The 12,818-nt window shown below is 37.9% G+C and overlaps 1 protein-coding gene across 1 annotated transcript; it reads right to left on the bottom strand.

The window, feature by feature from the left end:
- Positions 1–699: 699 nt before the first annotated feature.
- On the bottom strand, positions 700–9,369 carry LOC149817524 (coatomer subunit delta-2-like). Its single transcript, XM_089985095.1, has 11 exons — positions 9,343–9,369; positions 9,077–9,116; positions 8,410–8,633; positions 7,570–7,812; positions 7,269–7,443; positions 6,592–6,893; positions 4,915–5,113; positions 4,688–4,841; positions 1,974–2,036; positions 1,775–1,871; positions 700–1,416 (listed from the first exon to the last, which is right to left on the bottom strand). The coding sequence occupies exons 1-11, from the start codon at positions 9,343–9,345 to the stop codon at positions 1,330–1,332; spliced, it is 1,587 nt and encodes a 528-aa protein (XP_089841221.1). The 5' UTR covers positions 9,346–9,369; the 3' UTR covers positions 700–1,329.
- Between the last annotated feature and the right edge of the window lie 3,449 nt (positions 9,370–12,818).

Raw genomic sequence — 12,818 nt, 5'->3', positions numbered from 1 at the left:
TCAGATTGAGATCAGAACCTGACCAAATCTGATTTAGGTGCACCCATAATCAGGGACGATGATGGACTAGCCTAAGGGAGCTCCTATGGGATCTGCGCCCATACCCAGTAGAAGCTCCTTAAATTTGAATTTAGACTGGACCTCTGAAGTTGCACCAAGTCTGACCCGTTAATAGCCTTAATCCAAATTGGTTAGGACTTCTATGTCTGGATCTTGCTATTTCAGACTAATGATATCGTAGGGCTGCAAATAGCTCATGCATGTCCATGGACCAACTTAGCCAGTTGATGTGCTAAGCTTAGTTGGCCCAGGCCAGCTGGTTCCAAGACCTCTCACACCCGAACATTGTTTTGTACCCTATTAAGGATATTGCTGAACCAGAACCGGGTAAGGTCCATATAAAGAGTCAAGTTGATCAATTTCAACTTTGATCAAGCTCAACACTCAGGCTTGTTCCAAACCACCAAGCTTACATGTGAAGCCCGAACCACTTCAATGGACCCGAGACCCATATCCAACTTGCAACACTTCCCCTTATAGGCCCTAGTCTGTCCACATTATGATGTTCTACGCAATTCTCTTTGCAGGTGACCAAAGCTGTCTATGAAGAATGGGTCTTGACTTGGACCATGATCCATTTGTAGTCAACTATAAGGATCCGAATCCAGATAACTTCTTTTTTTTTTTCCTTAACCAGTGCAATTTAAACACAATGAAATTGGTTGAATTCTTCTATGGTATATTTGGTGCAAAACACCCTCTCACAAACGGTTATAACTGTTGGCTTTATCTAATCAATTCGACCCCCTAGATGTGTTCAGCATGGTTCATTTATCAAGAACTGCATTTTGGGCCGAGCAGTTTTAATGAAAGCAGGACTTATTTTTAATCACCAAATTTTGGTCGACTATGGAATCTTGATTTTTGAAACTCTTAAAAGGTTTTGCATATACAACAGAATCATATGATCCAGAAACATTTTTTTTTTACTAATGATTGTGTTGTATATGTTTCTGGATCATATGTTCTAGATCCAGAAACTCTTTAAAAATTTTGCATATACAACCCTGCCTAGTCACATGTACAGTACCACCTTCTCCGAGCTCCAATTCAATGAAGACTATAGAGATTAAAGCCAAAATTAAGAGCCTTGAACTTATACAGCCAAAAGTTTTAGTCTCAAAGAAAGCTAATTCCACTCGCATTACCCTAAACTAAACAAGGAGACATGGAGTTGCAGTTGCTTTTGATTTTGAGGAAAACAAGCAAAATACTAGATCTCAAAACCACCTTGGACAAAGATAGCAGGAAAAGAAGAAGAAACTACGATCAGACAACTTGGTAATTCTCTGTGATAAGCTGCGTGTGGTGTGCAAACTTTGGAGGACCACCCTTCACAGGCAAAAGACTGGCAACCTGCAAAGCATGACACCTCAAAGAACTGAGCACCCAGAATTAAATACAGCAATAACCAGAAATTCATGCATATCCCAGAACTCAGTGCAGAATTATCAGCTAAATGAGGTAGAATCCGGGTTTAAACTTTAAGCACTGAAAGCAAAGCAGGTCAGTTGCAGTTCAAATTTAACTAGTTGTAAATAAATATAAACAAATTTTTACCACCACAACAAAGCAGGCATACCTCGGAACTTGAAAGAAAGAAAAAAGCAAATTAATATAGGGTACTAACAAGTATATACACCAGGGAATCTGATGGATCAACAGGCATGCATACACCCAAAACTTTTTCAGTGAGGTATGGAGATTTACTAACCTTTATGTTACTAAAGGTTTTTGCTGCAACAAATTGTACATGAATGGGAAAGAATGCTGATGAATCTGCTGGTAGCACAACAAACTCCATGGATCCACTGCAAAACATAAATTACTAGTCAGACATTGGCTGGAGCCATTTCCTCTACATAAATGAAATGAAATAGTAGCTCTTAGAAGGCTGTTTGATGTGTGGTTACCTCCTGTTTGAGCTATCAATTAGAACAATAGACCACTCAATGACAGAGCTCTTGCTATTATACCTGCAAGAATTCCAGGGCGCAATGAAATGTCAAATAGCTTTAAAAAAGAAACTATATTAAGCTTATTTTCTATGCCATCAAAAGGAAAATATGGGCATTATTACATGGGGCAGGAGCAATACAGTTTATACATGGAACTTTAGCCCACATCTCATAGTGCCAAACATGAAAATATGGGCTCTGTTTGAGTGACTTTATCAAGAGATGGAGTGCTCTAACAGCTTGACCGAAGGCTTGAGATCGACCATCTGAGTCAAGCCCATACTTTTTCTAGGGACAAAGAATTGGCAGGTTAACCTGACCTAAGTTAATCCAATCCCATTTTCAAGCTTCCAAGAGACCCAGCAGAATCCAACAAAATTCAGGCCCTTGTAATGAACACAAAAACTGAACTGTGTGACAGGTTGCAAGATTGCATCATAAGTGAAAATGTTGCATAGTAAGCAGAAAGAATTTCCTATAGAAAAAGTTCCCCTTTTTCTCACGTCTGAAAATTATGTTTCAGTCATATTTTGTCATTAATGAAGCATTAGTTTCAATTTTGTAACGTCACTCTTTCTCCATGACTGCACAAACTATCGTGGTATAAAACTCATGAGTCATACTATGAAACTTTGGGAGAGGGTGATTGAGTCTAGGTTGAGGAAGGTTGTCATGATATCGGATCAATTTGGTTTTATGCCTGGAAGATCTACTATGAAAGCTATACATCTTCTTAGACAACTTATTGAGAGAAATAGAGAGAGAAACAAAGATTTGCATATGGTTTTTATTGATTTGGAGAAGGCTTACGATAGAGTACCTAGGGACGTTCTCTGGTGGACAATGATGAAGAAAGGTGTTTCTCTCAAGTACATTAGTATAATTAAAGATATGTATGAAGGAGTAGTAACCAATGTCCGCACTTGTGGAGGGGTGACAACCAATTTTCCTATAACGGTTGGGTTACATTAAGGATCTGCTTTAAGCCCTTTCCTATTTGCTATAGTGATGGATGAGCTTACGAGATCAATTCAAGAAAATGTGTCGTGGTGTATGTTGTTTGCTGATGATATTGTTTTGATTGATGAGTCTAGAGCTGGGGTTAATGCTAAGTTAGAATTATGGAGACAGACATTGGAAGCAAGAGGTTTTAAGTTGAGTAAGAGTAAGACAGAATACATGGAATGTCGATTTAGTAAGCAACGAAATAGAGATGGGAGTGTAGTGAAGTTTGGTGAGAAAGAAATACCGGTGGATGATTCTTTCAAATATTTGGGATCTATCATTCAAAAGTATGAAGAAATTGATGGAGATGTAAATCATAGGATAAAGGTTGGGTGGATGAAATGGAAGAGTGCAACTGGAGTGTTGTGCGATCGTAGAATGCCATTGCGGTTGAAGGGAAAGTTTTATAGGATGACTATTAGGCTCGCTTTACTATATGATACGGAATGTTGGGCTGCCAAGAGACATCATATTCAAAAAATGAGTGTAGCTGAGATGCGTATGCTGAGATGGATGTGTGAAAATACAATAAAAGATAAGATTCGGAACGAGGAGATACGTAAGAAGGTAGGCATTGCACCCATTGAAAATAAGATGAGAGAGAATCGTTTACGGTGGTTTGGACATATTCGACGAAGGCCTAATGATGCTCCAGTTAGAAGGATGGAGAAATGGGAAAATATATTAGTTAAAAGAGGTCGGGGTAGGCCTAGGAAGACATGGATGGAGGTGATAGGAAAGGATATGAATGCTTTGAACCTCACCGAGGACATGGCATTGGATAGAAATGAATGGAGGAGAAGGATTCATGTGGAAGACCCAGAATGATTTTCTTTGTTGGTTCATATCGCCGACCCCAATTGTTTTGGGATGAAGGCGTAGTTGTTGTTGTTGTTGTTGTTGTTGTTGTACTCTTTCTCCATGACTTCTTAATTGGTTAAACTTTTAGATTCCCTAATCTTTGCTTCCAAAACAATATTGACATAAATGTTTTGTTAATTCTAGCTTGACACCTCCATGATGAGCACAAACAAATGCATATAATCAATTTTGTCATATACCAGATCACGATATAATTTACTTTAGTTTACAGCATCTGCACTCTAATGGGTAACACACACACACAGACAGGTGGCCTCTCGTGAATGTTAATATCAACCACACATTAAAAAATGACATGATTATTTTATGCATTCAGTACCACCACTCTGGTATATTTGTAACTCGTAAAAGTAAATGAGACATTTATTAGTCGCACTTCCAAAATGCACAATGTCTTTTGATCTGTTTTGAGATAAATAGTATATCTATTAGTTGTACTTTGAAATTCAGAATGTCTTTTGATGTGTTTCTTTGTAAACGCACTAAAATTCTCATGGTAACTGGTAAGTGATAATCAATGCCAAATAATAATGTCATATTTTATGTGTTAAATGTCCACAAAAAGCTGTAGATGTTAACTCCCATCCTAAAGGAGATGGCTCTAGTCTCACAACTCGTAATGAAGACATTCTCAACCACAATAAAAACTGATTATGTATAAATTAGTGAAAGGTAATCTGTGCAATGTCCCCGTTAAAAGCAAAAGCTAGAAAACAGAAATAAGAACCCTAAATCAGTCATAATACATGTGGACATATAAAATGGATTCATGCGTCACTGACCTCCATTCTCCATCAACCTGCCTTACATTTGGATGATCTCTCAATGCAGGAAGAGGAATGGAAATGACCACATTCTGCAAATCAAACATTTCTGAAGCTTCATACTCAATGCTGACATAAGTTTCTCCACCAGAAACAGAAGGCCAGCAATTAACTGAAAACAGTAGCATTGGTTAGACCATGGAATGCAGATAAGATGACACTACATGGTGTACTAGGAAACCTACTGCTAAGTGGTACTACAGTCTCGTCAGTGCTTCGCATTCTCCACTTCAGAAGAGGAGTCCCTGCTGGGTCACCACCTTGTCCAGTAGGAAAAGGTCGGTTAGGGTCCTTCGGGCCTAGTATGTTTTCACTAAAAAATAATTCCTTATTGATGTTAGGGTGTGTCTTGAATTGTAACGCTGCATCTGATCCACTTTCAATCTGTAAAATATGAAAAATAAGATGCATGAGTAAAGAAAACAAAAAATAAGATGCATGAGTAAAGAAAACAAAAAAACAAAAAGTGTGAAAAATAAGATACAAGAAAAAAATTCATGTACATAGTAATCTATAGATTTTGTGAACAGATTTCTCATTTCTGTTTAGGCTACTAGCAGTGTTTTAATGATCATCAAACTGATACAAGATGAGGAATGCCATAATATAACACAAACAAAACAAAGGGAAAAACGTCTCTCTCTCTCTCTCTGTGATTGCATACACTTTTTCTCTAACTTGGAAAATTATCTATAATATAGTAAACTGGAATAAATAGTTAATCTATTATTAAGTTCAAGAGAGAGATTAGGAAAATCCTACCATATTGATTGAAATTTACCAACGTGATGACTTTAAACTCTCTCTCTTACTTGTGGGTGGCAGGGGTATTATGACAATTAACAAATTTTAAAAGGACATCTAAACCTAGCTTAAGCTATGTGTCATTTTAAAAATGTTTATAAAGAAAAAAAAATTCTGCATCATTGCTCCTTTATTAGTAGTATAGAGATATACACACACTTCCCCCTCAAACTTACAGACCCCTAGTCTTGCTCCCATTCTGTTCTCGCATAAGCACATGATACATATATCTTTATAATAATTACAAACATCAATACACTCACAGAAATCACCAGAAGCTGTGAAACAAAAAGCTAGAAAAGCTTCACATTCAAACTGCAATGGACATAATGTCTAACATAATCTTGGTGTAGATACTTTTCTTCCCAAATTTACAAGACGCAACAGGTTAGGCTCGCATAGACTGGATCTTGCATACACCAATTTTAGGTGCTCCAAGCCTTCGAAACATATTGATCTAGCCATTCTGTTGTCTAGTTGTTCTGAGTCTAGTGCTAAAATTTGCTTGGAAGATGTTCATTAAAAACTGGCTTAAACCATTAAAGTTGAAGGATGTCATCAGTTTGATACCCAGGGTGTGTGACATTTGCTGCAAGGTCCAAGCCAATTGAAAACTATCCCTGGTGGGCAGCGGAAGAGTACTCACAGACTCTTTTATACTGCAGACTTTGAAACAGGGCAACAGTCAACGTGGCACCTCTCAGTTCACAATGAATGTCTGAACCATGGTGGTGGTTTTTGCCCATTATAAAAACAAAAAAGAAAAAAGAAAAAGACCGGCTGGCTCCACAATGTCCACATCCACAAGAAAGTTGCGCAAATCTATCCTTTGCACATTCAACACATCAGTTTTTTATGATTCCTCTTAGATCATTGGTAAATGCCCCAAAAGTTTTCTTAAGAAAAACAAAACTAATAAAAATTTCCTGCAACAATAAGTTCCCATCACATTTGATTGTCAGTATGCTTGCAAACTATCCTGTTTCTATTCTGTTCAGCAACAAGTTGACACTTTTTTTTTGACTCAACAGATTTGCACACTAGTAAAAGTGCATTACCTGGACTTGAAAGAATCCATCTTCTTCATTCAGCATTAGCAATGAAAGAGTACCTTGTACATCAAAATTGCTAACCCCACCATCTCTTTTCAGGGTCACATGAAGCTTTTCTTCTACAGTAAATGTGATAGGATCAGACAGAGGAGGAGCAAATGTCCTTAGATGGATTGCAGCAGGCTGCACATCCTCAAGAATCACTTCACCTTCAGCTTTTAGAGACTCCAAAAATTGATTCCTCTGTGTCTTTCCCAGCTGCATTCCAAGGCCCTTTGGAGGAGCAGTGGCTGTAGAAGGTGACCGACCTGATGACATAAAGATTGCATTTGTCAATAACCATTTGGATAATTAGCAAAAATGCACAATCTTTATATTCTTTAAGCGAATCAAGAGGCAATATTCTCTTTTATGATTTTCTTTTAAAGAAATAAAAAAATCACCAGGTCTAAGAGTTGCATGTCAATAGTTGTACTAAAAAAAAGTGTGCTGTGTTTGGCAAAAAAAGGACTGGCCCCTTCGCTTAGCAATAACAAAATACTCCTCTTTTGTCCAGATTCCAGACATACTATTGAAATTGAAGAAGCATTCTTAAATTATCTAAGTTCCAGTCTTGTCTTCAACGTTCAATGCAAATAGGACTACAGTTACACAATCTTTAATAGATGGAATAGGGCATTAACCTTTTGGTTTACTCGAAGAGGACTCCACATCACTGCTCAATCCATGTCCAGATCCACTGCCAAAGTCACCTCCACTGCTGGATATGCTAATGTCATTGAAAGAACTTTTCATTCTTGCAGAGATACTTGACTGTAGAGACATAAATCCACCTTTATCACCTCTACTCTTCTCATGCTGAGGAAAAGAAGAAAATATTAACTCAACTAAAGCCAGCCAAAAGAAGGGAAAATTTATTTCTTCATAGACTTAAATCACGTCTTCACAAAAATCTCCTAAAAAAATTCATAACAAAGGCCAAACCTTTCTCTTGTCAATTTCACTAGCTTTCCTCTTCATGACATCCTTGGTTTCATTTATCTTACTCTGCACTACTAGCTTGTGGAGCTTTTCTTCATGACTCTCCATTTCACAGTATTGCTTAACCAGTGCAACAGTTATATTTTCTTTGTGTCCAAGAGATATGACCTCATCAAAGGCAAAAATGAGCTCAAACGCCATCTTGCAAATCCCTTCCTCATCAAGTGAGGGAGAATATTCAGGAATCTGTGCAGAATTAAGGCACAAAAACATGAGAAACACCCTGGAGACTTTCTGAGAGAGATTATAAAAATATATATATAGATTGACATAGATGGCCATAAATTTCTGGTATAAGAGAAATCGTACATGTATTCCATACTTTTTTATGCAATTTGGCCCAGCCATATATGGTACATCTCTAAGAATTCATAAATTAAAAGATCGCCTTTCTAAGTTTATTTTCCACAAGTTACAATAAGAATAGTGCAAGATGACATCATAAACCTACTCATAGGCAAGTAAATTGTTGAGGAAAGCTCATGGAAGATTGACAGCTTGTTCTGAATAAGAATGGAAAAGAATAACAGAGTTCGAGATAGAGAGCTGTTGTTTTCCAGCACTTGCCAGACAAACTCTGGCAGTTGCTTCATACATATTTCGGGCATCAATTAGGGAAGTTTCTCTAATAGAGCTTGTGACTAAGAATTCTCTGAATATCTGTTAGAATCAGACATTCATTGCATAAAAATAGAAGCATTCTCAACTTCAGACATTCACAATAGTCAAACATTCTTGCAAAGGAAATGACTAAAATTCACAATAGCTGAATCAAAAGATTACCAGTTTAGACAACAGCCTCAAGGTCTCCAAATCTTCAAGGATATTGCTTTGCTTGTTTGTAACAAGAAGCAGGTATAATGCTTCTATAGGTTGGTATATATAGCGAACATTTTCTGCCTCCACATAAGTGTGTTGTTTCCCTGTTCCAACTAATTTAGGAAATGCTGATAGTAGCCCTTCTATCCTGATACGTGACATGTCCACAAACTGCCTTGAAACCAGTGCTGGGGATAAAATTGACAACAAGAAAGCCATCTATGTTGTAAGGAAAAAAGTTTAAAAATACATAAAAGGGAAAATTGTTGGCTACTCTCGTGGGTTCTGAGCCAACGAGTGAGCAACTCTTTTTTCTTTTTGGCAGGTCTGACTCTTTAGATGTGATCTACATGTTTGGTTTACTAGAAACTAGTCTTTGGATTATGTTTTTCTGACTCAACATTTCTACATGGAGAGAAACTGAGAAAGTTAACACGAATGGTTACATCTTTCATTCTTTCTCTGTTCTAAATATTGCACGAGATTCCTTCTGCATGCACATCCACATGCATATAGAGTGCCCGCAGGTGCATGCACTCATGCATCTGAATGAGCGGCATACATAAAAAGAAGATGAAGACGTGATCGAGAATGTGACAATGAAAATCATCTCATAGAATTTCAAGCTCACCTTTACCTGATTTGTTTATGATAGAAGCTGCAAGCACCACCTATTCATAAATTGAGGAAAACAAGAAATGAGAGATGAGAAAATGTATCAACGCATAAAAAGTCATCTCACTTTAGAGAGCCTGATTCTACAAGAGGGAAATGTCCGCAGAAACCAAGTGAAAGATGACATCAGTAAAGAGGTACAGCTGTTCAATGTTCCTTTGGGAAGCAACTAAAAGAATATGATGATTGGAAGTAACGGACTAATGGATGCGGGAACCTTACCATTTTGCCCAGAGATCTAAGAGTGCTGCAAAGCAAACCCAGATCAAATAGCTACCTCAACAGCACTATGCTGTGTATCACGAACCTGAAGGCAAGAATCATATACACAGATTATATCGAATATTTACAAAAGCCTGCAACAAGTTGAACAGAATCACCTAAATTGTCTTGTGAGCTTGAAGAAAAAAGTTCGATAGGTATTCCAGTAGGCATTTAAGGGCACGTAACAGATCAAGACCAGCATTACAGAAATGAACCCATGTAAAGATACAGAGAATAACAAATTGACCAAGTGTAGTCTGATGCAATTTGAGAACCAAACGAGACAGACGGCGGATGCTGTTGCTCCATCTTAGCCAATGGGTGTTATCACATTCAAATTTCATGGGGCCTATTCACTCGCCCAGCTAGACTATCATTGATGCGATACTAACAAAAACAACAACGTCCAATGTGGGAAAAAACAGACCTGAGTATGATGGTCGCAGCCATGCTTGCTTGGATACATAGCTGAGCGCCATCGGCGGACACGTGAGCATATCCAAATTGAAGAAAGCAAAAGAAATATTGTAGATGCTTCAAAGATTGAAGTCCATTAAAATGTATAAGCCCGTAAGGTATGTCATGACTCGTGAGGAAAGGGCGCGTATGCATGCTACATGTGCGTCCATTGACCATTCCAATGGCGAAGCAGATTCACCATCCGTATTTATAGATTCCCAATATATATGGTCGAGGGAAGCCTCTTTCCTTCTAAAGAGCGAGGAAAAGTGTTCCCCAGTGTGAAGAATGAATCCCATTTTGTTAACAAAGCTGTTTGCTTTGCATTTATTATGTGGATTCCACCACATATTTCTCATAGCCATGTTTGTTTCACTCATTGTAGGAAAGAGGCCCTATTTCCCATGAAAGAGAGCTTCTTTCGTAGGAAAGGGCATATAAAAAAAATACGCTCCCAGCTTTTTGTTTTTTTCCTTATTCTCTAAGGAATTTCTCCATCGTACAGTTTCCTAGTTTTTTTCCCTTGTTCTCTGAGGAATTTACCCAGCGCACAGTGTCCTTGTTTACTCATAGCGTTCATCACAATGGGTTTCTAAAAGATGGGCATCAAAGAAGAGTCTCGTTCGCGGCAACGTGTGGCACATGGGACTCACAGTGGGACCCGTTCAAGCCACTCAACTAACACTGACTTATCCAGAAAACTGCTGATAAGATGGGAAATTGTATTGCACGCCGCACTCCGATTTCCCATTTTATCTCGTCTCTTCTGGATAAGAGGGTGCACCCATGTACTCACTTTATTGCTTAAACTCCCATCGATTTAAATTGAACCAAAACAAACAAAAAGAGGAAGAAACGCGCAAGAACTCTTCTTCTATAATCTATACAGAACGGATTAAGTAATTGGAAAAATATAAAGAGGTCAGATATAATTGTTTTATATTTTCCAATTACTAATCCGTCCGATAGAAGAATTATGATCTTCTTTTTGTTTGTATTGGTTTTAAGATAAAGAAAAATAAAAGATCAACAGCAGCCCTAAAATCAAGCATAATGATAAATCAAATGAAAAAATCAAATTGAAAATAACCCGATCGAATTGCGTAAATTTTACGGAGAAAACGTCGATTCGACCATAAAAGAATGGCATCAACAATGCCGCAACTATGCTTCAAATGTATCGATTGGAATGATTAAAATCCAAAAACAAACCCGATCGAATCGACGATATTCTGTAAAGAAAAAGCATCAGAATTCAGAAATCCATTGCTAAATGGGTGAACCGATCGGAAGAAGAACCGATTATTAGAAATCAAAGATGGAGAGTAGTAGAAATGAGGGAACCTTCGGCCAAAGGATTGTTATGGCGTGGGAGCGGAGGGAGAGTGAGAAAACGGATGGGAAGCGCGTTTCTCTCTTTGATCAGTTCTCTGCGCGCTTCTTGCATGAAACAGAACGCATCTGACGTTTATGATTACGAAGAAATATTAATGCAGGGTGGGGCCGTGCCAACGGTTCGGATTCAGGTCAGATGTCCGCCCGAAACCGAATCCGTTTAGTGGGATTCGGCAACATAGCGTAAGAGGATCCGGGTTTGGTACAGATACACCCGAATCTAAATCCGATGGGTATCCGAGTCCCCCCACCCATAGATGAAAATCTTATACCTGATAAGCTATTTAAGCCAGTCGATCTTGATTTAGCTCTGTTTTTTCCAATCCAAATCAAGAGTTCACCTCTAATGTAGGTGCAGGAGCGAGATACTACCGGGTTTATAGGGTCTATTCGAATCTATTTTGATTATTTAGGTTCCTTTTTTTTTTGTAATTATTGAGTTTGGATCTTAGTTGATACAGGATCAATTTGTGATACTTATTAGGATTAGGATTTCCCTCTTGTTTGGATCATATTTTGGATCTTAGGAGAGAGGTTGATGATGAATTATTCCTGAATCTTAGTTATTTTTCTGTAATTTTCTATTATTTTTCATGTCTTTTCCTAGTTCCTTAATTTGGTAGCTGCACTAGGATGGTGATTCTTGCAGGGTTCAAAAGCGATCCTCCTGTTCACTGCATCAAACTCTGAATCTGTTTGTGCAAATTCAATTGGATCGGATTCATTGCATCCTACCTAGTTTGACCTGTTTACATCCCTAAGTGGGGGTGTAAAGAGATCGGATTCGATTCTACATCTAATCTGATACATTGTTTTCTGATTTGGGTCTTGAAAATGAGGCCTGCCCGAGTTTATAGTTGAATTGGATGGAGTTTTTGGATTTGGATCTTTTATTCGAATTGAGATCAGTACTTTCTAATGGATCTTAAATCAATTTGTTTTTTTCAACAATGTAAACACTTGTTTTTAACCCTTTGTCTTTTCCAGAACCAGAATTAGAATTTATAAATAGGAATCAAAAGCAACTCTAGCATGTTAAAACTCATTTTGGATTTGGATTTGGATTCAGATCTCTCATTATTGGTGTTATACCCTATCCAATTTTGCCCTAATCCGGCGGTGATAGCAGGATGCATCCAAACGGAACTGGAATTCCAGTCAGTTAAGGTAGGGGATCAAAAGGAGCTGATATGGGTCAAATCTTAGTCCAGGTTATAAGTAACAAATACAATTTTGGAATATGAGAAAGTAGAATTGAATCTGGATTGGTATTTTATATAAAACCATTGAATTCGGTAAAGTATGTCAAAAACATGTACAAAACGGACTTGATCCATGCCTGGATATGGATCTGGCAGAAAATGCCGATCTGGATCCAAATTTTAAAATCCAAAAGTAGGTCCAGAGTTGATGCAATGACACATTCAGATCCTAATTTTAAGACTCACATCCGAAAAACAATGCATGATATTCGAGTGAGGGTCCAGACGGATTCAATCCCTTTAAACAAGGGTGACCCTTTTGAGCCTGTCGTGCCTATGGAAGAATTAGACTTGATCCGTACGTGTTAGGTCCAGCTC

Source organism: Nuphar pumila, chromosome 13, assembly GCF_984573655.1.
Source record: "Nuphar pumila chromosome 13, dmNupPumi1.hap1.1, whole genome shotgun sequence".
Taxonomy (NCBI): domain Eukaryota; kingdom Viridiplantae; phylum Streptophyta; class Magnoliopsida; order Nymphaeales; family Nymphaeaceae; genus Nuphar; species Nuphar pumila.
The sequence above is the reverse complement of the archived record's forward strand: the minus strand, read 5'-3'. Positions and strand labels throughout refer to the sequence as shown.

What these genes read in the sequence shown, in the direction of transcription:
- LOC149817524 (XM_089985095.1), bottom strand. An exon ending in CTCTTCGAGTAAACCAAAAG is followed by an intron (nt 6,894 to 7,268) that starts GTTAATGCCCTA and finishes TTATGTCATCAG; the next exon opens with GTCGGTCACCTTCTACAGCC. An exon ending in AAACCTTTAGTAACATAAAG is followed by an intron (nt 1,417 to 1,774) that starts GTTAGTAAATCT and finishes CATGCTTTGCAG; the next exon opens with GTTGCCAGTCTTTTGCCTGT.